The sequence below is a fragment of the Sciurus vulgaris genome, assembly GCF_902686455.1.
Source record: "Sciurus vulgaris genome assembly, chromosome: 8".
NCBI classification, from domain to species: domain Eukaryota; kingdom Metazoa; phylum Chordata; class Mammalia; order Rodentia; family Sciuridae; genus Sciurus; species Sciurus vulgaris.
Window position 1 is genome coordinate 138,516,954 of NC_136468.1, and position 23,442 is coordinate 138,540,395.

At 46.0% G+C, this 23,442-nt stretch overlaps 1 protein-coding gene across 11 annotated transcripts in view; it reads left to right on the forward strand.

Annotated features, from left to right (window-relative positions):
- CIT (citron rho-interacting serine/threonine kinase) overlaps positions 1-23,442 on the forward strand; it is a 156,460-nt gene that overhangs the window by 64,486 nt on the left and 68,532 nt on the right. For 6 of the 11 annotated variants that reach the window (XM_079151227.1, XM_079151230.1, XM_079151232.1 and 3 more), the window contains 7 exons: positions 12,713-12,818; positions 13,731-13,874; positions 15,121-15,240; positions 19,796-20,047; positions 20,240-20,290; positions 20,893-20,946; positions 22,732-22,872. In XM_079151227.1, coding sequence (XP_079007353.1) covers positions 12,713-12,818; positions 13,731-13,874; positions 15,121-15,240; positions 19,796-20,047; positions 20,240-20,290; positions 20,893-20,946; positions 22,732-22,872 — 868 coding nt within the window. The remainder of the gene's footprint in view (positions 1-12,712; positions 12,819-13,730; positions 13,875-15,120; positions 15,241-19,795; positions 20,048-20,239; positions 20,291-20,892; positions 20,947-22,731; positions 22,873-23,442) is intronic. The other 5 variants (XM_079151234.1, XM_079151235.1, XM_079151236.1 and 2 more) reach the window with 1 other exon arrangement.

Consider the following 23,442-nt stretch of genomic DNA (forward strand, 5'->3'; position numbering starts at 1 on the left):
TTAGGACTTTTAAATTTATTTTTATTTTTATTATTATTTTTTTTTGTGGGGGACCCCAGACCATTTTAAAGCCAGCATTGAGGGCATCCTGACTTTAGGTTTAGCAGCAATCTTGATCTCAGTGTTTCAGTGGATGAGGCACAGGGGGAGGTCCTGGTGGCCTGAGAGCAGGAGGGGTCACGGGGAAGTAGGTTTGGTTGTCTTTGGGATGGGACTCTGGCAAGATGAGTTTTAGACAGTATCTTTCTGGTGCCTCTTTTCCTTTTTTGGCTAAAAAGGAACCCCAAACCAAATCCCCGAGCTCTGAATGCCTGGTTGTTCCTTGAACCTCTGTTTGCTTGAACTTTACAATAGTAGGGTAGTGACAGAAATCGGTGTGTTCAAGGTTTAAAAATAAAGTGGATCCTAGTGTTCTTGCCTCCCTGTCAGTGTGGGGCACATTTCTCTGGGTCCTTCCTCCTTCCTCTCAGGTTGAGGCTCTGCCTCATTTAAACTCTTGCTGAAACACAGCTCACTTCTGCAGGCCTTTAGAAGGTAAAAGCCTACAAGGTAAAAACCAGTTGGTTTTGTGTTAGTTCTTCACACATTGGCAGTCTTGCAGGAGCAGTGGGACCTTGAGGAGTCTTGGTTTTTTGGGTTCATGGCGTCTGCTTTAGGAAGGGGGCTTCTCTTCCTTTTGCTTCAAGGTCTTTCCTTTCCTCTTGGGTGGGTCCGAAAATGTAGTGATGGGGCCAGCTGTGTGACCACAGTGGAGGAATGAAGAGTCACTGCCGCCCTGCCTTTCCAAATTTCCAGTGTTGGATGCCTCTTCCTTGCTCTGCTGGGGCTTCTTTGCAAGTTAGGTTTCTCAGCTGCACAGGGGGTGGTGGTGCTTTCTGCAGGGTGGTAGGGTGGATTAAGTGAAACACACAAAGCACTTGTTCGAACATCCGGCGCACGAAAAAGCCTCAATAAATCTTCATTGTCATTATTTTTGTTATTACTAATACACTATATTTGTGTAGTGTCTTTCTGCCAAGAGGATATGGAAAGGACTTGGCAAAAATTAGTTGGTCTTAAGTCATGTCAGACCCAAACCCAGCTTCCCAGGCCTTAGACATTTTCTCCTGGAAGTGTTTAACCATCTTGACCAAACACAAGGTCAGTCTGCACTTGCCAAATACTCATTGGCAAATGTTGGTCATTAGAGAAGAGTAGACTGGAGGGCAGAATCACAAGGTCCAGTCCCAGAATGGGTACCTTCCTGTTCTGGCATTCTTTGTTAAGGTGGACTTATGGGAACTATTCAGAGAACACAGAGCAGACACCTTTGCTGCAGAATAGCATGGGACACACTGGACATCACTTGCTTTAGGCAAGTCAGGAGAGTAAGGCAGAATGTGATGGGCACTTAATGGTGCTGCCGATTCACAGTTCTTGCTAAATGACAGTGATGATCCTTCTTGGAATGTCTGTTCATTCCCCTATGTAAATTGGGATCTTCAGGGCCGGACTGGGGCTTATTAACCCTGGTCTTCCTGGAGCTCTGGACAGGGTCGGCCCTCAGTAAATTTTACGTGTGCTGCACCAACCTTTCAAGTGTGCGAATGGAAAGTGAAATATTTGAGTTGTCTCTTTAATAGACCATGTGTTTGGATCAGTGGCGAGGAAGGTGGAGAGGATTTCAGGTGGGCAGAGTGATAACAACATGCCAGCCTTGCAGAGTGCCGACTCTTCACCAGGCCCAGTTCCAAGCACTTTGCACAGATTAACTCATTTAAACTCCGCAACAGCCCAAGAGCAAGGTAGTGCATCACACTCATTCTGCGTGTGAGGAAACTGACACATGAAGATCCAGGAGCTTGCCCAAGATCTTGTGGCTTTTAGGAGCTCAGTCAGGACTTGAGCCCAGGCAGTGTGGCTCCAGAGTCTCAGAGCCACTACACTCTGCTGCCAAGTCCAAATGCCACAGACAGGAGAAATTAGGACATCTGTGTAGGACGCCCAGGTTCACATGCTTGTCAGAAGTGGAGGCCACTGCCGAATGAAGAGCCACGCGTTTGGGGCAGGGAGATCGTGAGATCGTGGGAGCTGCCAGGCAGGTCTAAACGCTGGGTTTTGTTTTCAGTTTCTGTGGGTTTGTTGAGTAGGTGGACTGTAGAGCTGCTGGATTTCTCTATTTCTTCCTCTTCTTATTTAGAGCCTCTTACCTGTTATGTGCGTGCTCATGCGCAGAACACATGCTTGGGCCCTCTCTCCCTGAGAGTTCTTATTTGTCGGAGTGCAAGCTCGACGAATTTGACTGGATTTTTCGCCAGGCTTTAGGCTGATCGCCCATAACTGCTCAGTAAGCATTCAGTGAGTTGATCCAAGTCACTTTTGTGGTGGCAAATCTCAGTTTCATGATGGCTCTAAGATCCATGTCTCCTCAAATGTTTGTTTTGTACTTCCAGGTGCCTCCCATCCGCCTAAGATAGCTCATTCCAGTGAGATGGCCCGAACTCTCCAACCAATCCTTCCTTTTTATTGAAGTACTTGGGAGTTGAGGATCATCCCTTAAAAATCGCTTTCCTTCCGCATGCAGCCAAAGGCTCTTAGACATTGTGCTTGCCGCCCAGGTCCCTGTTGTAAAGAGTTTGATCTGCGATTTGATTTTTTTTAAACTGTCAGTGACCATGACAGTGTCTTCTCTGATTCCTGGAGCCTGGCATCTGCTGTATTTCCAAAACGGGTTAAGGAACCGTGACAAGCCTTTGCCCAGGTGGCTGCCCTCAAGTGCCCTGTGCTGTTTCTGCCCCACTGCTGTCTGGACCCACGTCTGGCGCTTGCCTGGGCGAGTTGTGTTGGTTTTTCTCTCCTTCAACTTCTTCTGTCTCCTAGTCGAGCACATCCTGTTCTGCTGTTTGCCTTATTCTGTTCTCTATTTAGACTGTGCGTGCTGCCTTGCAGCCCTGGCAGGACCACTCTGCCGCCTTCTCACTTGTCTTAAAGATACCTTTAGGAAATCAAATCCAAACAATCCCATCCCAGTCCCAAAGATTAGGCTCCAGAAGATCTGTCAAGTGTGCTTTCTGCGGGCCTGCACTTGCTAATTTGCATGGTTGCCTCGGACCCCTTACGAAGGCAGTCGTTGACTGAATGGTGCTACGTGTTCTGGAGCTCTGCGCCAGTTTGGCAGCTCCTCTTTGCCCAAGTGAATTCTTCATGGTTCCCTCTGCTTTACTTTCCTTTTATCTCCTCTCCTCTCTGACAGACTTCCTGAAAGAGCGGTCTATACTCCATGCCTGCTCTCCCACCCTTCTACTGAAATGACTGTTTCAGAAGCCACTGGTTACACTTGGCCCCCAAATCCAGTGATTTCCACCTTGCCGTGTGATGCTTCCTATTAATTACCACCTTCTTCCTGGATGGCTTTCTGCATTCTGGAGACCGGCTTTTCCTCCTACCTCTGTGGCTGCCATCTTTGTTTCAGGCCCTTGAAATGAATGTGCCATCACCTGAAGTTCCAACCTCATTTCTCTTTCGAGTCTGTTCTTGGTGATCTCATTCAGTTCCTTGAGTTTAACTCCCACTTCCCCCTTGGCCTTCTTCCTCGTTTTATTTAAGAACCGCCCCCCCTCCCCCTTCTAGGCAAGCGAATGGAATCATCTTAAACTTTCCACCCATCCTCAGTTGCCAAGTCCTCCAAGTTGTACCTCTGATTATACTTGCGTCTGTGCGCATTGTTCTGTCCTCACTGTCACCCCCAATGGACTTTTGTTTGGACTGTTGCAGTAGCCTCCTAACTGATTGCTCTGCCTCAGGTTTTCCTGGCTGTCGTCCATTCTCCAGAGGGTGGAATTCTTCCAAAGCATAGGTTAGATGATGTCATTTGCCTGCTGAGACCTTCAACAGCATTCCAGTATGCACAGAATTAATGACCTCTCCTGAACTTGATATTCAAGCCTGGTTTGCCAGGACCCTAGCCTGCCTCTAAGTTGTACTTCCTTGTTCCCTGTGTCTGGCCAAACTGCCCAAGGCTCACTGAGGCAGAACCATGTCTCTTTTTTTTTTTTTGCCTGAAACCATGTTTTGCCCCTGGCTGGTCTAACATTTATTGAATTGAATTGGACTAATGTGGTAGGGAATTATGCTAGTTCCTTCTGCGTAGTTTATGCACCTCCTGTGTACCTGGAGCTATTTATTCTGAGGGCTTTATATGCATTATCTTACTCAGTCCTCCTGATCTTATCATAGCTCTGTGAAGTAGCTCATATCACCCCCTTTACAGATGAGGACACTAGGCTTGGGGAGATTATTTTCCTGAAGTAATAACCAGTCTAAGATTTGGACTTGTATCTAGTTGCCTCCAGACCTCTGTCCTCCTGCCTGCCTCTAGCAGTCATGACTTTGCTGGATCACACAGGATTTATGCGCTTGTCTGATAATCAAGGTGAGAGAGTGGCTTCCCGGACAGTTCACTGCGCACCAGGCCCATTCTAAGTGCTTAGTAAGCATTCTCATTTAGTCCCAGGAACACTCGTTTCACAGATAAGAAAGCTGGTGATCACGAAGCTTGGGTCACTTCTGAAGTTCACAGAGCTTGCATGTAGCAGAAGGTGGCCAGTTTTTTCCAACTTTTAGTTCTATCGCTGATAAAAGCTTTGTTTTTAGGAGCAAACTATAGCACATACCATTGAAAGTCCAGGCTTTGGAATCAAGAGAGACACGGGTTCAGATCTGGGCTCCACCTCTTTCTAGTGTGAACGGGGCATTTAACTTCTTTCAGCCTCAGTTCTCCCACCTCTAAAGTGGGAGGCATAACAGAGCCTGTCAGATAGATTTCCCGGGGAGCTGCACAGAGCACTCAGTGTCAGGGACATGTGTTCATTTCATGGTGGTCATTGTTATTTAGAGGTGGGGCTGGGGCTGGGGTTCTTTTGACTCTCTTTTTCCCTTTGCTTCCACTTTATAAAGACATCTTGCTGGTTTCTGCCCATTGAGAGACTCCAGCTCCATGTGGGGTGCCTGACAGATGTCCTAATATCTCCATCCAGTTTTTTCACTCTGAATGGAGTTGGTGACGTGTTTGTTAAACCTGTGTTTTCCATGAAACATTCTTAAGGTTTCCGGTGCGATCCAGTTCCAGAGGAAATTATGCCCTGTACCCAGCATGGATGTCACGAGCTCCCACCCACCTTGGGTGTTGAAGTGTCTCCTGGATGGGGAGTGTGCGTGTCACTGTGACATTGCTGTTCCAGAACCAATGTGGGTCATCTCCGATGTGGAGGCCAGAAGGCTCTCCCGTGCCAGCTTCAGTGCCCCATCTTTCTCATTTTGAATTCCTTTGATCCACTGTGGCCTTTAAACTGCAGCTGCCAGGGACACAGAAGTGCTGGCATCCCATTTGTCCATTCATTCATTCACTCTGCAAATACATTGTTCTAGGCCTTGGGGCACAATTGTGAGCCAGACAGCCAAGTTCCCTGCCCTCACCAAGCTACATTCTGCAGGGAAACAGGGTGAGTCGGTACACACAGGAGGTAGTTTCAGATGGTGGCCAGAGTTCTGAAGAAATCAGAACCGGGATGAGCACTGAGCTGGGGTGACCACTTCAGATACTCAGAGAAGGTGCTCAGCATGGACTTACAAGTCACCTGATAGGTGCTCTGCTGTGTCACCATGGGCAGCAACTCAACTTCCTTGAACGGATACTTAGTAATTCGCTTAGGAAGGCCTTCTATCCCAGAAGCTGAGGCATAGAAGTGCATGCAAGATCTTCATGGAGCTTGCTTTCTGCCGGAATAGATATACAAGCACTCATTTGTTCATTCATGCACTCAATAAATATTTGAGAGCCTACTGTGTGCCTAGTACTTTCTAAGTGGGGTACAGTGGTGAAGAATCCTGTCTACACAGTGTGTCCTACCAGAATGATAACAAGGAACTAGTTGTCAGAGAAATGGGAAGAGTATTCCAGGTAGAGAGAACAAGGGCAGAGACCCGAGGCTGGGACTAGCCTGTGGGTCCCAGTGAACAGAGGTCCTCTGAGGTAGCTGGAGCTTCAGGATCGTGGGAAGCATGGTTGAGTTGAGGTTGGCAGAACCTGAATTTGGCTCTGATTGCCCTGAGTGGGAAGCCTCTGTAGGCTTTTGAGTAGGGCTTGGAACATCTGGCCCTCATTTACGAAGTCTCCTCTGACCATTGTTGATTAGTAGAGGGACAACATTCAGGAGGTAAGTTAGGTTGTTGTATTCAGGCAAGAGGTGGAAATATGTTGACGAAATTAACCCGCAAAGGTAGGCACTGGCGAGAGGTGGGAAATGTACTAAAAATCTCACAAAGGGGCTGGGGATATAGCTCGGTTGGTAGAGTGTTTGCCTCGCGAGTACAAGGCCCTGGGTTCAAATCCCCAGCACCGCAAAAACAAAACAAAACAAAACAAAACAAAACAAAACAAAACAAAAAAACACAAAGAAGCTATACTTTTTATTAATAGCATAATTTTTGATAAACAACTTTTGAGTTACATATTAATAATTTTTAAAAAATGCTCTAATTCATCTGGAGACTACTGCTGGTAGAGTATATCAGTGTGTGTGTATGTGTTGCCCCAAAGCTAGACAAGGCTTTGCAACTCTTTGCGAGAGCAGTGTTTTTGATATTTCCAAGTGCTCATGATGGATACCACTGTGTCTTTTAAGATGGGTCTATAAAGTTAGTTCACAAATCTCAGAATACAGCATCTTAAAAGCCATTGTATTTTGGGGAGCAGAATGCTGATGGGTTTTTATTTTTTTGTACCACATTGCATCTCATGGTTGCGTGGGTTTTAGTGCCATTGGCCACAGTGGAGATGTGGCCCTCACCTGAGCTAATTTTGATTGCTCTTGCTTTAGCATGGAGTGTCCACCCTCAGCTGTCTCAGAAGTGCCTGTGACTTGTGGTATGTGATCTGGCAGCACATGTTGCTGGCGCCCGGTCCTCTTCCTCGGGGAAGCTGTGGATGGCCGGATGCTCATGCGTGGTCTTAGTCATCGCAGTGGAGATCAGCGAGTACGCACATGGGACACGTTGTGTTCTCTCTTGATATGAAGTATTCTGTGAATAGCTTTATTCAGGGATTTTTTTTTTTTTTTTTTAGTTATGTGGATTATTTATAGACACATCATTGAGAAAACCGCATTTAATCATTTTTACTTCAGTGTCGAGGTCCCGTGGAAGCAGCGTCTAGGTCGTATCCAATACATGTGAGGAAGACACGTCTGCTGCGTTGCAGCGGCAGCGCCGACCCCACCCTCCCTGTTTGCCTCTCTTCCTGCTCTTTGCGCCTCTGTAATTATAAAGCAGATGTGTATATCAGGAGGAGAAGTTGATCTCAGAGTAAATTTTTCTAGAAAATAGAAGCTGGAAAAAAAGAAAAACCCAAACTTGGCTTGGTGCTGGAAGAGACAGCACTGCTGCGTGTGGGTGGTGGCTGCATGCACCCGCTGCTCAGAAGTGCCGTTTCTCTCCATGGGGACAACTGGCTGTGTATCCGAGGTGTGGCCGGGAGGAGCAGCAAGCAATGTGTGGGCAGGCTGCATGTTCTTTTATTAGCAGCCTCATTGTACTGCATCTCACCGAGCCCGGAGCATGAACCGGTCTGGGCTTCCAATATCCATCCTGTTTCCCATTTAATTACCCCCCTGAGCCACCGGAGGGAGAGTAGCGTTTGTGTGTGGGTTGAGCTATTTCTGGGGGTGGCAGTGGCCTGACCTGGCTTGTCCATGTTCTTGGGTTTCCAGGTTGTCCTGGGCTCAGGCTTAGCATGGAGCGTAGCCCGTCACAGCTAGAGGTCACCCTCTCTCATGTGACCCGCTCTCCCTCTCCTCCATGCCCTTGCCCCTCTGAGCGTCTGCAGCACTGTATTTGGTGCTGTCCAACCAAGAAGTGGCAGAGTTGAGATTTGAACTCAAGAGTGCTGATCTCAGAGCCTCTGCTTTGAACCCCCCTTGAGGGTAGGCATCGTGACTCCCTTTACCCTCCGTCCTCTCCAGCAGGGTTTCTCAGCCTAGCGCTCTTGACTTTCTGGGCTGGATGAATCCTGTGGGGCCTCTCCTGTGCAGTGTAGATTGTTGAGCAGCGTCTCTGTTGATAGCATTCCCTCCCCAGTCATGAAAACACAAAAGTCTCCATACGCTGCCAGGTGTCCACTGGTGGGAAGCATGGCCTGCAGGTGCCGCTCCCGAGGCTCTGCGCTCCTGAGTCCTAGGTCCTCCCTTGGTGTTCTCGCCCTCCTTGCTCACACAACTGGAAGTGGACAAAAAAAATACCTGTTGATATTTAGGAATTTTGAGAATGAAAGAAACCTCTTGGAGGACTCTCCAGGCAGCAGGTGGACTCTGTCCCATCCCAGGGTCAACAGAACTTCATGACGAGATGCACACCCGCAGTTCAGGACCACGTTGCCCATAGCCTGGCAGTTCTGACTAGCTGCAGGAGTCTCCACAGACTCTCCTTAAAGCAATGGTGGTTTCTACCTTTGAATGATACTATGCTTGATAAGGTGGTACATTTTAGGAAGATTTCACAGACCAGCAAGTTGCTGCCTGAAGAGCAAGGAGCTGTGTTTGGTGATCGTTTGGTGGCTCTGAGGCCAGCATCGATGGAACCTCTCAAGCAGTGATTTACATTATAGTCAATTCTAGAATAACACATTTATCAGCAATGATTTGATATTGCTCTGAAAGTCAGAAGGATGGCTAATGAAAATCTTACAAAAATGAATTACGATAGTGTTTCAGAATGTCTATTGGCAGTGTGTGGATCTCTTCTCTTCAGAACTACCTATTGAGAGCTTGCCATTGGTACTAGGAATTGATTTTTGTGTCTATAGGAAAAATAAATAGAATGTAAATATTCTAAATTGAGCCATACCTGTGTTTTTTTTTTTTTTTTTTTTTGGTGATGCTGGGGATTGAACCCAGGGCCTTGTGCATGCAAGGCAAGCCCTCTACCAACTGAGCTATCTCCCCAGCCCCCATACATGTCTTTTTAATGTTTTCTTTTCTAGAAATTGATGGAAATGGTCAATTTTAGAATAGTCAATGAGACATCATTGTCTCATGCCTGAACCTTGTCTTGAAGGAAATTTATAACCCATGACGCTGAATGTTACACTGGGTTCTCACAGTGAGTGGCCAACCAGAATGCCACGTGGAGCCAAACGCTGAGGAGAGTTAAGAGTTCTGAATGCCTGGATCCTACCTCACGAGCACTTTCTTCTGATGAACACGACGGTTCTCAATCCTCATTGTCCCCTAGGGTCACTGGTGAGCTTTATGAAGATGGGGGTGCTTGGGGTGGCCCTCCCAGGCTGTCTGTCTCAGATGTCCCTGGTCTGGGTGGGCCCTGCACATCAGTGTTGGGCAGAGGCTGTCCAGGTGCTGCGGACATGCAGCTGGCCAAGGGCAGAGAAGTTAGAGAAGCCACTCTGGCCTCTGCCCTCCACCCTCTGGCCTCGGTCTCATCCTCCAGGCCTGTGAGTGTTGGTGCGCCTGTTGCTCTAAGCTGGGTTTAGTCACAGCGTTTTTACCAGAGCTTTTTTTAGATGTGATTTTCTTATTTATTCTAAGAAAAATGATTTCTTTAGCGTATTTATTTTGAAGAGCTCTTAATTGCTGTACTTAGAACTTCTAAACAGTGAGCATTTGTCAAGCATCAAAATAGCAGGATGCGGAGTTGGACCTCGGGCGACGAGGAGCGCTGTCGCGGCGTCTCCAGCGAGTGCTGGCTGCGCATGTCCTCCGTTCTGGGGTCCCATTAATGAGTGACCTAGAAATGCTTTTTATTTTTTTCCTTTTTCTTTTTTGTGAGTAAGCAGTCTGCTTGTACCCAGAGTAGTACACTTTAAACATCAAGCACTCCGGAGCCTGCCCTCCATGTGTTAAGTTTTGTGGACCATGTCCCACTCCCCCACCATGAACCCATGGAATTGTTCCTTAAGAGGGGCCCATTTTGTGCTTAGGCACCAAGAGCTGTGGCCTGTGTTGTCACTTGTGACGCATGTCATGCCTGTGACTTAGTGACATGTGGGTGACCCTCGATTACAGAAGGACCAGGGATCACCCCCACTCCTTGGGTGGTGTTGGTCTTATTTTCTAGCCCATCCACCATATTGCAATCGGGAATAAAGGAAATGGGAAGAAAGTCAAGGCCGTGCCAAGCAATGCACTGCATCTCATGAAAACGCAGAGAAAGTGCGCGTGTGCTTGTGTGTGCATGTGTGTGTGCATGCGTGCGTGTGTTTTGGCTAGAAAACAGGCTGTTGAGAGGTGTTAAAATTTCTAGCCTAACGTGAGATTTTTAAAAAGACTTATTTCTGGATTTCATTCCCTGTTGCCTATTTCTGTGGATAATCACCATTTGTTTTAATGTGAATAATGGCACAGAACACATTCAGCCCCCTCTGTGTTAGCATTTCAAGCAACTGTTTAGGCCTGTGGGGCACGTGCTGTTTACAGAGTTGCGTGGAGTAACAGTAAAAACAAAACAGTGACGTGCTGGTGACCCTCGAGGGATCCTTGCCAGGTGCCGGGCACTGGGCTGACGGCTGAGGGCTGTGCCTGTCCCATCCTGTTCTGTCACCAGCACTCTGAAGTAGGGTGAGAATCATCTCCATTTTAGAGATGATGAAACTGAGACTCAGAAAGGCCCCGTGGCTCTTGAGTGGTGGGGTCAGATTTTGACCAGAGCAGCGGGACTCTGGGTGGTGACGCCCCTGGCTGTTCTGCGGTTTGGGAACTGTCCCTGGGGTACAGCCAGCCAGCACTAATCACGCCAGCCCTTGTCATCGGGCCGGGAGCAGTGGGGAGAGAGGTGTTTTGCATTGCTGCAAGGAACTGACCTCTTTTAGGCAGGGAAGTCATTTGGGGCAGCAGAAAGCAGAACTTTCCCTGACAGTAAGACCCAAATGGTCACTGATACCAGGCCCTGCAATCCCATGAGCAAGCAGCAAAGACAGACTGTGGGGAAGGGGTGGGTTCTGCCATGTCCCTCCACGTGTGGAGGCTTTGTTGGCTGTCGCCTGGGCCTGCCCTCTGCCCTTGCCAGGTTTGCACCCAGGTGCCAACCGCTGAGGGAGGCTGCCCTGAGAGAGAACTTGCGTTTCCTCCCACGGTTCACTAGCTGCTTCTAAGGATCAGGCGCTGTGTGGGGAGAGCATCCTGGTCTCCTTCCTAGAGTCCTGTTATATGATTTTTGTGATACCTTCCTGTGAGTTGTATCAGGTGTGTCAAGCCTGCCTCTCTCCCCCACCTGCCTGTTGAGAGGAACAGAAACCATTTGTCAACTGGTAGTTTACTTAGCTTCCCTGAGCCTCAATTTCTCCCTCTAAAAAATGAGGATAATAAATTTTATCTGCCTCATAGGACTATTGTGGCGAGTAAAGAGTTAAAACATGGCTAGCATTGAATCACAGCCAGGTTTGGGCCAGGGCTCAATAAGCGTATGAGTTTTGTGTTGTCACTGTAACAAATCAGTACAAATATAGTGGCTTCACACAACAGGAGTGTATCATCTTAGAGTTCTGGGGCTCCGAAGTTGCAGATGAGTTTTACTGGGCTGAAATCCATCTAGACAGGGCTGTCCTTTCCCTAGAGGTTCTAGGGAAGAATCTGTCTCCTTGCCTTTTCTGGCTTCTAGCAGCTGCCTGCAGTGTAGTGTCTTCAAGTCTCTGACCCGTGCCTCCACTGTCACATCTCCTTCCCTCCTCTACTTCCATCTGTAAGGACCTTTGTGATGACATTGGACTCACCAGTAATCCAGGACACCCCCGCAATTCAGGACCCTTCACTTAACCAATCTGTACTTTATGCCACATGCGGTAACATTCATAGCTTCTGGGGATTAGGACGTAGACATCTTTGGCGAGAGGAATGCGGGCATTATTTGGCACATCATCATAAGCATTGACTGTTTTTATAAAATGAAACAATTACACTGGCTTGTTCGGGTTGGGGCAGAGGGATGAGCAATACTTTGATCAGCGTCGTAACTAGCGACATTCATTGTGTGCTGCTGTGTCAGCTCCGTCCTGCCACAGGGCCTTTGCATCTGTTATCCCCTCTCCCTGGAGCTTGTTTCTTTCCAGAGCTTTGTCTGGCCAGCACCTTCTTATCCTTCAGGTCTCAGTTCAAATGTCTTCCTCTCTGAGAAGCCCTCCCTGATCACCCTGGCTTAAAACGGTCCCAGCCCCATTTCTTCCTTTTGTAGATGTTATCCTCATCCGTGACCTGTTTGTTTATGGATCTGCCTGAGGGATTCTGCCTGCCTTTATTAGAGGGCAGGGACCCCTGTGTCTTGGTCACTGTTGTGTGCCAGCGCCCGGAAGGTTACTGGAGCAGCGTGGGTGCACAGTGCATTCTGTCGCGCGTGCCAGTGAACAAAGCATGCCAGGCACGAGGCCGGGCGTTTCCCAGCACTCCCATCTGTGCGCCATGTTCCTGTTATCACGCCCCCTCCCGGATGCGCGGACTGAGCTCAGAGAGGCCGAACCCCTGCCCCAGGTCCCTGGTGACTCAGTTTACACCAGGTCTGCCTGCATCAGAGTCCTCCTTTACTTCCACCCCTCTGCCTTATGGCTTTGATGTCATAAGAAGCCGCTTGAGCCAGCTTTGCTGGTGGCCTGAGAACACTGGAAAATCCATCACCTCTGCCTCGGCGCCTTAGGCTCCCCTGCTGGCCTCCTTGACGTTGGTTTTTTTCTGTCCAGGTCTGTTGTGTCGGGTCTGGACTCCCCTGCCAAGACTAGCTCCATGGAAAAGAAACTTCTCATCAAAAGCAAAGAGCTGCAAGACTCTCAGGACAAGTGTCACAAGGTATTTATCTCTGCAGTCGGCCTCCCTCCTTGCTCCAGGATCCTCCCGTCAATATATGCCAAGGGACCCGCCTGGGGCCGCTGCTGGCACTGAGCCTCCTGATCCGTAGAGAGCGAGGCGGTACCTCCCTCGCTGAAGTCGCGCCTCCAGCAGCTCAGAGGGAGATGAATTCGGGCCTTGACGTTGCCGTAAATCCTTTAAATCTTAACCAGAGGAGGCCCTGGATTTAAAACGGCCCGCTTCTCAGCATGACCCAGCCCGAAGTCTGCTTCTTCCGGCAGGTGGCCTGGGTCCTCACCTGTGGCTGAGATGCATCCCATCTGCTTTGAGTGATGTGAAGTCTCTCTTCCTAGTCTTTAAAAACTCCTGCTTATGTCACTGCGGCCACTGTGCTGATTATGCTCAACGTCTGTTAACACTCACTGTTCCTGCCCAGAGACAACTCTCTGGAAACTAATAAAAGCCACTGCTTGCCTGGGACTCCTAAGAGTGCAGACGCATACGTAGCTCCTTGCCCTGTCCTGGATTTGCCCTCTAGATCTTTGCAAGGAGATGGGGGGGATCAAGATGGATTTGGGATAAATTTTAAAGTGACGTCTGCAAAAACCAAACAAAAACAAAAGCAAAAAGCAAACAGGTGAAAAATGATGATTGTGGCTTCCTTGCTAACGGGGTTAGAGAAGTGACCAAGTGTGAAGCGGGACTTGGATGAGAGGAGTGACTTAGCGTTTGGTGACTATTCTTACGAAGACCTGTGTGCTCCCGGGCGAAGAAACAATGGTATTTCCACCCCAACTTTTGGCGATTTAGCAGTAGCCCAGACCGCCAGGTGGTTTCGGAGGCTGCTTGAGATTTGATTGCTCCTAAGGGACCTCCAGGGGCCCTTTTAACCTGTCGATGTGTCTGTTTCAGATGGAGCAGGAAATGACCCGGTTACATCGGAGAGTGTCAGAGGTGGAGGCTGTGCTTAGTCAGAAGGAGGTGGAGCTGAAGGCCTCTGAGACTCAGAGATCCCTCCTGGAGCAGGACCTTGCCACCTACATCACAGAATGCAGTGTGAGCCTTCCCCAAAGCCCCCTTCCCTTGGAGGCGGCACTTCTGTTGTGTGTGTCTCATCCTGTTTCATGATGGCTTCATGAGGCACATCACAGCCAATGGCAGAGAGGAGAGAGAGGGAGCGTGCAAGAGCACGACCTGTGATTTACAGAGTGGTGTAAACCAGGCACGAGGCCCCCGAGGAAGGAGGCTGGGCTCATTTCCAGCAGGAAGTACAGATAGGCTGCTGGTACCACGGAGCCTGGAGATGGGAGTCCGCCATCATGGCAGCGAGTTGAGAGGGTCCTAACATCTCCCATCCCAACCTCCCTGGTCCCCACCATCCCCAACATGATCAGCTGTGGGAACCAAACTCTCAAATATGTACAAGAAAACATTTCCAACCTGCCCCAAGTCAATCTCCCATTCCCTAGAACCAGTGTAGTGACAAGGAGACCCAGACCCACTGTCATTTACCATGTGACTTGTTTTTTCTTTCCTTCACAAGAGTAGACTGTCTTCTCCATTGTCTTGTTAAATTTTTCATTCAGGTGTTTTTTTGATGTGCCCAATTAAACAGTCTTAAGAAGTTGAATCACACATTTTTAAAGTCTTTTTTTTTTTTTTTCACAAGGGAGAGGAAATCTATAGAACGTGGCTGATTAAGAATAACTGCTATGTTTCCATTCCAGACTTGGCTACCTTTCAGTGGTGGGTGAAGTCATTCAGCTGTGTATTTCAGATACATATTTCAGTGCCATTGAAGCGTTGAGGGAACCTTATGGATGATAGGTGTTCAGGAAAAATTAGCCAGGAAAGGCAGATAATTCAGTGAATTCTTAAATAACAACTGGGCAGAGGATGAAGTAATTGCAGCTTTGGAAGAGGCATCTGTACCCGAGGGTCCCTGAATAATTGACGTTACAGAAAAGAGTCAGTGGTGATTTAATGGCCGAGGGATCTTACTGGCTTTTATTTCCGTACAGGCAAGTAAGTACCTGTGACCATTAGGTAGATGGCGCAGGAGACAGGTTGATGGAATTTTAGGCTGGATCTGTAAGGTCACAAGCTTGAGATGTTTCTTGAACCTGAGGGTTTACAGGATGAAAATCTGGAATCAGCAACCAACTGGAAATTGTCGACTTTGGTCTGCTGTCACCTGAAACTGTCCTGTTGTCGGCGAAGCAGCTTGTGGCTCTCTTAATGAATCTTTTCAACCAGAGCAGGATCCATGGAGCATCCCTATTAAAATTTTTGCTTTCTGCAGAGCTTAAAGCGAAGTTTGGAGCAAGCACGGATGGAGGTGTCCCAGGAGGATGACAAAGCACTGCAGCTTCTCCATGACATCAGAGAGCAGAGCCGGAAGCTCCAAGAAATCAAAGAGCAGGTATGACTGCCCGCCTGGAGCAGAGCAGGCTCTTGGCCAGCTGAGTCCTCTCAGTTCAGGCGTGTTTGAGAGACAGGGGTGTTGAGGGTGGGGAGGAGAGAGAACGGGGCAGAGAGGGACCTAGAAAGGTGGGTAGGTCGCTTGGGATGCCCATGATTTATATAGATCCACTGTGCCAGCTCTTTGAAGTCTGCATCCCACGGTGTCTAATAAAGTTGTTGGTTTAGAGCAAAGTTGGGCGAACTTCAGTCTCAGACAAATCCGATCCACCGTTTTTTTCTATGGTTCACAAGCTAAGAATGGTTTTTACATTTTAAGTCAGTTTGGGAAAAAAAAATAATAATATTTTGTGATGTGACAATTTCATGATATCCATATTTCTGTGTCCAAAAGTACGGTTTTACTGGAGCATGGCCATGCTCATTCATTAACCTGTCAGTCTCTGCTTTTTTCACTCTGTGGAGGCAGAAGTGAATCGTCACAGAGGTGGTTTGGGCTGCAGAGCTGAAACTGCTTACTCTGTGATTTTTTTTTTTGCAGAGAAAGTTTGCTAACTATTGCTTTAGATGTTTCCAAAAAATTAAATATTTTTATAGCCTTCCAGACCCACATTAAGGAGGAGCCAGGATAATTCATGATTTTATGCAAAGAAATATCATGGAAGAAAAGTTTGAGCCATTCAGGCCAAGTCAGAATTAACACCACCATAACTGAGAACAGAAAACTGTCCCCAATGTGTTCAGAAAAGAGATCCGATGCCTTTAAAAAGCCCACTCTTTTTTCCCTACTTTCTAAAAGGGTTTTCTTTCTAGATGGCTCATTTTTTATATTGCCTCATTGTTTCCTTTTTAGCATGGATTTTTCTGTCTTTTGAAGAAACTGTAAATAGAAACTTTAATGAATAGATGGCAATGAGTAATTGGAGAGCTGAATTATCAGCTGCCAGGCAACTCTCATTCACTTCAGAAAAACCTAATGGGAACACTGGTGGAAATGAGCATGTTCATCTCTGGGTCGCACAAACTTGGCCATCTGGGTGGCGTGAACGTGAGAAGCTCCTGCAAAGAACTTGATCCATTTAAAGAAAGAGTGATTGCTTTTGGGGGGGCAGTGTGAGTCTGTTGTCACACTGTGTTTGTCCCCTTGATATCTTGAAGTGATAGGTCAATATCCCCCTGCTTGATAAAATGGTTATAAATAAATGTGCATAGAAAACTGCCAATGGATCTTCAGGCCTCTGAACAATACTAACATTAGAGATTTTGAAGGGAACATGTACACTCTGAGAACTCTGCTTGGACAGGTGACTCATGCCCCTTTTATCAATGTAATTTTTTCATCCTAAAAGTTTCAGGAGGTAAGATTCTTGTTCTCTCACTAGTTCAATGTGTTTGGAAATTTTTACTTTTTTGGGAACATCCTGGGGAAATGAAAGCTGTGTTTGGCCACCAGAGGGAGCAGCTGGTGTCCATAAATTCCATAGAAATAGAATTATCAGGACATTTTGAAAAGGTTTATGCTGGTAGTTGAGTTCAAAGAAAGGTCTTTTATGATTCATATCACAGTTGGCGTACATGTGGAGTTTTAAGATTTAATGACCGCCAAAAGTTCCATTTGGGGGAAGAACACTTGGTTTCAGATTTTATTTCTCATTGAAAGGATGTATTAAAATAACTTGTGAAATGTTTTGTAAGAGCTGGATATTTGCAAACCAGGAAAAAGCTTTTAATGCTTACAGCAAACTTCCAGTATTTGTTTTGCAGTATATTGATTCCTCCCAGATTTGGGATTAATTCCCTGCTTTTCCTTTAAAAAGCTAATTTTCTGTACAACTGTTTAGTTTTTAAAAAATATATCTCGCTTCTTTGACCTGGCTACCCCTCATAGAGTATTCGGATTCAATTTTAAATGAAAACACATAAAGGTCTCATGGGATAGTTTGATTCATGCTCTGTGATAGCGATTGCTGTTTCCTCCTCGCCTACCTTCTCTCAGGAAAGGAAACAGAGGTGTGGGCACACTGAAGCCTTTTGTTTTTCGGGGTATCCGGATGAATAGGACCATGCCTGCTATGTCCTTCCCTCAAACTCTGAAGCTCTGTTCAGAAGAGTTGCTTCAGATGGGTTGTTAGAATCGTCCCTGGTTCCTCCTCTGACCTGCCCAGCTCATGCCCACATTTGTCCCATGCAGAGATTTGACAGCTCTCACTCGGCAACCCTGGAAACAGACCTGATCATCTCCCAGCTTTCTCTCCAAGCAGGGATTTGGTTAGCTGTTGGATTAATAGGATTTCCTTGAAATCTCCAGCCTAAGAACAGAAGATGAGCAAATGAGTAGGTTCCTTTTGCTGCTTGTAGCAGACTGGGTGCCCCAAGAGCTCTGAGAGTTGACAGGGATGTTGCCTTCCTCCCCCTGGGTGCTGACAGCTCAGGAAGGAGAGATGTGGGGAACCTGGGTGGGGATAGACATTCTATCCTTGCTATTGACAAAGCACAAAAATTACATTCCCTCTTTTGCTGACATGAGTCAAGACCGAAAAGGGAACTTGAGAACGAAGATGCCTGAGACCTTCCAGCCCTTTGCTGCCCTCACAGTTTGGGTTTATGTCTGTGGGCAGGACTGAATTTTCCATTAGGCACAGCAGGCTTAGGGATAAGAGACCTCTGTACTTTTAGGGTCATGTAAAATATTTATTTTTTAAATTCCCCCCAAAGAAGTGAACTTTAAGGTCAAAGACATTGCTTTCATAGATACTATTAACATTCTTGTATTTATATGACTGCAGTTATAAAATATTTATGTGTGAGTGTGTGTGTGTGTGTGTGTGTGTGTGTGTGTGTGTCTTTAAATTGGGGCAAGAAGCCAGGGAAGGCCCAGTGCCAAAAGCCATGGAAGTCACAGTCATCTGTGGCCCTGGCTGAGGAGGGTCTAGAAGACCCAAGCAAAGGGTGCACCCTTTCACTCTTGCCTCACTTTGGGATCGCAGGCAGACCTGAAGCACCATTGCCCGGAGTGCGCCTCCCAGGGTCTGTGTGCCCAGGATCCTAGGGACTGCCCTTCAGTAGCAGGGTGCTTTAGGGTGGGAGGGAATGAAGTGAGACCCACACCCTTCCTTGGGCTCGTGTTTTCCTTTCCTTTCTACCTTTGATGTGTGGAGAGCTGCTTACATGGAAACCATCTATTTTTGTAAAGACATGACCTCCTCTTGGTGCATAGCAAGAGATCACCTGTTATCCTGTTAAAAAAGTATAAAATTGCAAACTTATTGACTTAAAAAGAAAATCCCTGCTCAGTTGATACTTCAGCAGTTATTTCCTGGGAGAAGAGGTCTTTGAGGTGTTACTATGTTTTATGAATGTTGAAGACAGTCTTTATTGAATCCCTTCTCCCCTTCATATTGTACCTGTGCCCCATCCCTGTCACCTCGGGTTAGATTAATGCTTATTCAGATATGATCCTTATATGATTTTCTAGACCTCCTCAGCCAGAGCCACAGATGACTGTGACTTCCATGGCTTTTGGCACTGGGCCTTCCCTGATTTCTTCCCCCATTTAAAAAAAAAAAAAAAAACAAAACAAAAAGAAAAAAAAAAACTATACACGCATGTATATATACACATACATGTAAATATTTTATGCATTCATATAAATACAAGAATGTTAATAGTATCCTTGATTTTGCTTATGAAGATTATCTTCATACTTGATCCAGAATTTTTCAAAACCATTGCCCATTTCATCTGGAAAACCCCATCATGGAAAAAAAAAAAATCTCAGTTCAAACGTTGTATTTTGATTTTCAAGATTCATTTTGGAAAAGGTCAGGGCTGTTTGGATCACATCACTTGAAACATTTTTGCTCTGGGGAACAAGATAATTCTTTCCTGAGAATTTTTCTCACAAGTTATTTTGTCCAGAGCCAGTGTTTTGTGACTCTTCCAAATTTCAGTGTGACTTGCTTTGCAGGAGTGATGTTAAGCTCATCCTTCAGTTTTGGGGCCAGAAAAATTAATGGTGAGAAACTGACAATAATGAGTTTCACCTTCCCAGATGCTTTTCACTGAGACTTCCAATTACCCTCTGGTGCCGTCTGAAAGGTTAATTTCAAAACTAGTACCATATCTAATTGTGTTAGGAGCACATGACTTCTGAAGGACAAATCTATAGGAATTATTACCCTTGGAGGAGAACTACACATAAGCAGGTTATCTTCATTTAAAGGATAGCCCTTTCCTCACTCCCGAGTTCTGCCTTAAAGTGCAGCCCACAGTGTGTGGTGTCATTTGCTCAGAGGATCTTATTATCGGCGTGTGAGATGCATGTTCTACATGAAAGCAGTGTAAAGATTCAATATGCTCCCTCCTCTTCCTGCTGCTCCTCCCCCTTTGCCCACTCGGTGTCCGTCTTTCCATTCACCTCTCTCTGTGGGTCGGTCCTCTTTCCTTCTCTCCTCAATATGCGTCTTCCTCCATGGTCGATAGCCTTCCATGTCCACGGCCTGTTTTTTCTTTCCGGAGTTCCAGAGTTCACCTTTGTTCCATTGCCTGCTCTTTAGGAGTACCAGGCTCAAGTGGAAGAAATGAGGCTGATGATGAATCAGTTGGAAGAGGATCTTGTCTCAGCAAGAAGACGGAGCGATCTGTACGAATCTGAGCTGAGAGAGTCTCGGCTTGCCGCTGAAGAATTCAAGCGGAAAGCAACAGAATGTCAGCATAAACTGATGAAGGTAGTCAGCCACCCCCCAGGAGGATGCTCTTTGGGCACAGTCATGGATGATCTTAGCAACACACAAGGGAGCACTAGCTTAGTGAGTATAGGTTTGAGAAATAATTGGATGTTTTTGGAAAACTCCTGATCTTTTTCTTACAGGAGATAACATTATTATTGTTTAATGTTATTATTTTGGTCATAGAGACCAAGAAAATAAAACTGGTGGTGTTGTCTGCAAGACTTTTAGGTTGTTGAAATTTCCCAATATGTTTTATCTTTGTAATTACAGGCTAAGGATCAAGGGAAGCCTGAAGTGGGAGAATATTCCAAACTTGAGAAGGTATATTTTCTGTGATTGATTTGCTCTGTGGGATAGATTTTTAAATATTACTGTCAGTGGTCAGTCAGTGATTAAGGATACTTTCGCAAAGACTTGGGAACTCTTTTCTACATTTACTTTACTTTATTTTCTTTTATTTTTTGGTGCCAGGGATGCGACCCAGAGCTGAGCACATGCCCAACCCCTGAGCCGCACTCCCAGCCCCTCCAGGTTTTCTTGATGGTCTGCCTCTTGGTGACCACGTCGAACTTAGCTGTGGTTCTAAAAAGAATAAAAGACACTTCACTTCCTCACAGTAACACATAAACCTAGACACTTAATAAAGCATGAATGAAAATTCTCATCGTGTCTGAGCCCTGTGCAACTTCTAGTCTCTTTTTGCTACTTACATGTTACTCATCCTAGAGGTAAAGTCCCCCTGGGGGTCTGCCCCCGAGATCCAAAGGCTTCTCCGATAGGCCACCGGTCTTGCTCGCCATTAGCAGGTCTTGAGAGACAAACCCCCAAGACCCCACGGAAACCTCCAGGAGCGGGAACTGCACTAAATGCAGATGTTAATGCTGCTTTGCCTTTTTCTTTATTTCCTGGGATTTCAATTATAGATCAATGCCGAGCAGCAGCTTAAAATCCGGGAGCTCCAAGAAAAGCTGGAAAAGGTAAGCCCGAGGCGGTTTTTCGGGAACGTCCCCCATTTCCATATACTTTTCTTTGCCTTGTCCCGGAGCACTGAGGATGAAAGAAGCAGAATTAGTCACTCAGAGCTGAGGAAAATGAAGGGGGAGGGAGCTGTTACCTGAAAATATCAGAGTTCTGAAGATACTTTTTCCTTTTGAGACGTGTCAGCAGTGTTTATTTTTAAAAGCCAAGCTGTGTGAGACTCTCAAGTAAAAGTTCTAATTATACTACAACAGCACCTGAGAGGCAGCTTCTCGCACCTCGCCTTGGGGGGCCAGGCACCCCGTCTGCACGTTGGTAGGAGAAGCTTGGGCTGTTCCCCACCCAGACCACTTCCTCCAGAAGCATGGCTGCCCGGAGGATGGTTGGGGGATCCCTGGAGTCATCCCAAGGTTGGGGGGAGGTGTTTGGTACATAGCATCCTGCAAAGTTTGTGCCAATAGCCCTGCTTCTATTTTTATTTAATTTTATTGATTTATTTTTATCTTAGCTCTATGAAGGTATAACTTGATAAATAAGAATTGCGTATGTTCATAATGTACAACACGGTGCTCTGTGTACTCCGTCGTGAAGTGAGTAAGGTAATTAACACACCTGTCACTTCACATATTTATTTTCTTTATGGTGAGAACTTTTCTGTTTTCAAGCCTTCCCTTTGTTTGAATACTGGAGATGCTTAACTTAAGGGCTGAAATGAATCTGGTTCTGGGACAGGCCTCTCCCATCAGAATGTTTGTGTAGGTGTTTGCTAGCTTGGTTTCATAGAGCCAATATTTATTTTTTTAGTGTGATTAAAAAAATTTCACATAACATTAAATAACCATTTCTAAGTGTATAGTTTAGCAAAGCTAAGTACATTCAACATGGTTGGGCAATATCTCTGGAAATTTTTCATCTTCTAACACTGAAACTCTACTCACCAGACACCAGTTCCTCTTTTAATTTAACTTAAACTCAAAAATAAAATTTAAAAAGTGAATTTTCTGCAATATTTCAAGCGCTCAGTGGCCACATGTGGCTAGAGGCTCCCTTATGGGACTGTGCTGCTCTTGGAGTTGGCCTTCTTTTGCAGTTTCTATTTTTCAAAATTTTAATTTAAAGCAAAATACATGTGAGGTTGTTAGTCTCATGAACTTGGATCTTTCCTATAGTGCTATAAGACCAGTAGTGTAGTTATGACCTCCCCAAAATTAATAAATACAGAATTAACTTTAAGAAGTTTAACTTTTTTTTGTAAATATGGATTTGTGAATTATTCACAAATTAACACATTAATACTATGACTATCCTTTGAAAGGAAGTTAAAGAAAAAAGTTTAAATTATAACTTTTATCCTGTTTTCTTCTTGTAATAGTAGTGCAAATTCCTCATAGGAAAATTAGCAAATGAGGTAATTATAATAAGGAAATTAATGATCAGAGGTAAATACAATTGCTAGGTAGGTCAATCCATCTAGACCTTTCTGTTTGCATTCACGACATTGCACTGAATTGAAGATACAAATGATTATCAGGTACACCGTTATTTTATGTAATGCAAGAAAGAAAAATTCATCAATCTCATTGTAGGATGCATTCCAAATTCAGTGATGTTAAAAATAAAGTAGCACCTTAGCATAGATGAAATGCAGAACAGAAAGAATGCTTTTATGTTTTGGAAAATGGTTAGAGTATATTCTCAGTGTTACCTGACACTTAGGATATTGTCACCATCTTTTCACACGAATACATTTGGACATTGATTCCCTGTACCTTCTTTCCTTGCAGGCGGTAAAAGCCAGCACAGAGGCCACCGAGCTGCTGCAGAATATCCGCCAGGCCAAGGAGCGAGCCGAGAGAGAGCTGGAGAAGCTGCAAAACCGAGAAGACTCTTCCGAAGGCATAAGAAAGAAGCTGGTCGAAGCCGAGGTGAGCAGGGGCTTCCAGCCTGCGGTGTACTGACCCCAGGCACCCACGCGACTGGCCTCGGCTGTACCCAGGGAAAGAAACTGCAGAACGTCACTTGCTTGTGTTTGACCAAACTGCTTCCCTTCTGAAGATCCCTTTGAAACTTGACAGGCTCGGAAAGCTCCCCAAGAGGAAAGAGAAATCTGTCTCGGCTGCTCGGAAGTGAAAGATGTCTCGACAAAAGCTTTCCTGTCTGCTTGTTTCCCTCTGACCTCCTGGCTAATCTGGGAGAATTTATATTTATATCAGCTCACTGTCGGTCCATCTCAGAGGTTCTCTCTTTCTTCCTGTTGTGCCTTGCCATCTTCTCGACAGTGTTGTAACATATTAATCTCAAGGCCGCCGCTGCCCACCACATGTGGACCACTCTCAGGTCTACATTTTGGGGCCTCTTCTCTCCCTCAGATTCTTTGTTGTTGTTGTTGTTGTTGTTGTTGTTGAAATCATTTATATAATCATACAGAAAATACGTGAGTGCCTTTTCATTGTCAAAATGTAAAACAGCAGACAAGTGTAGGGTAAAAAGCGACA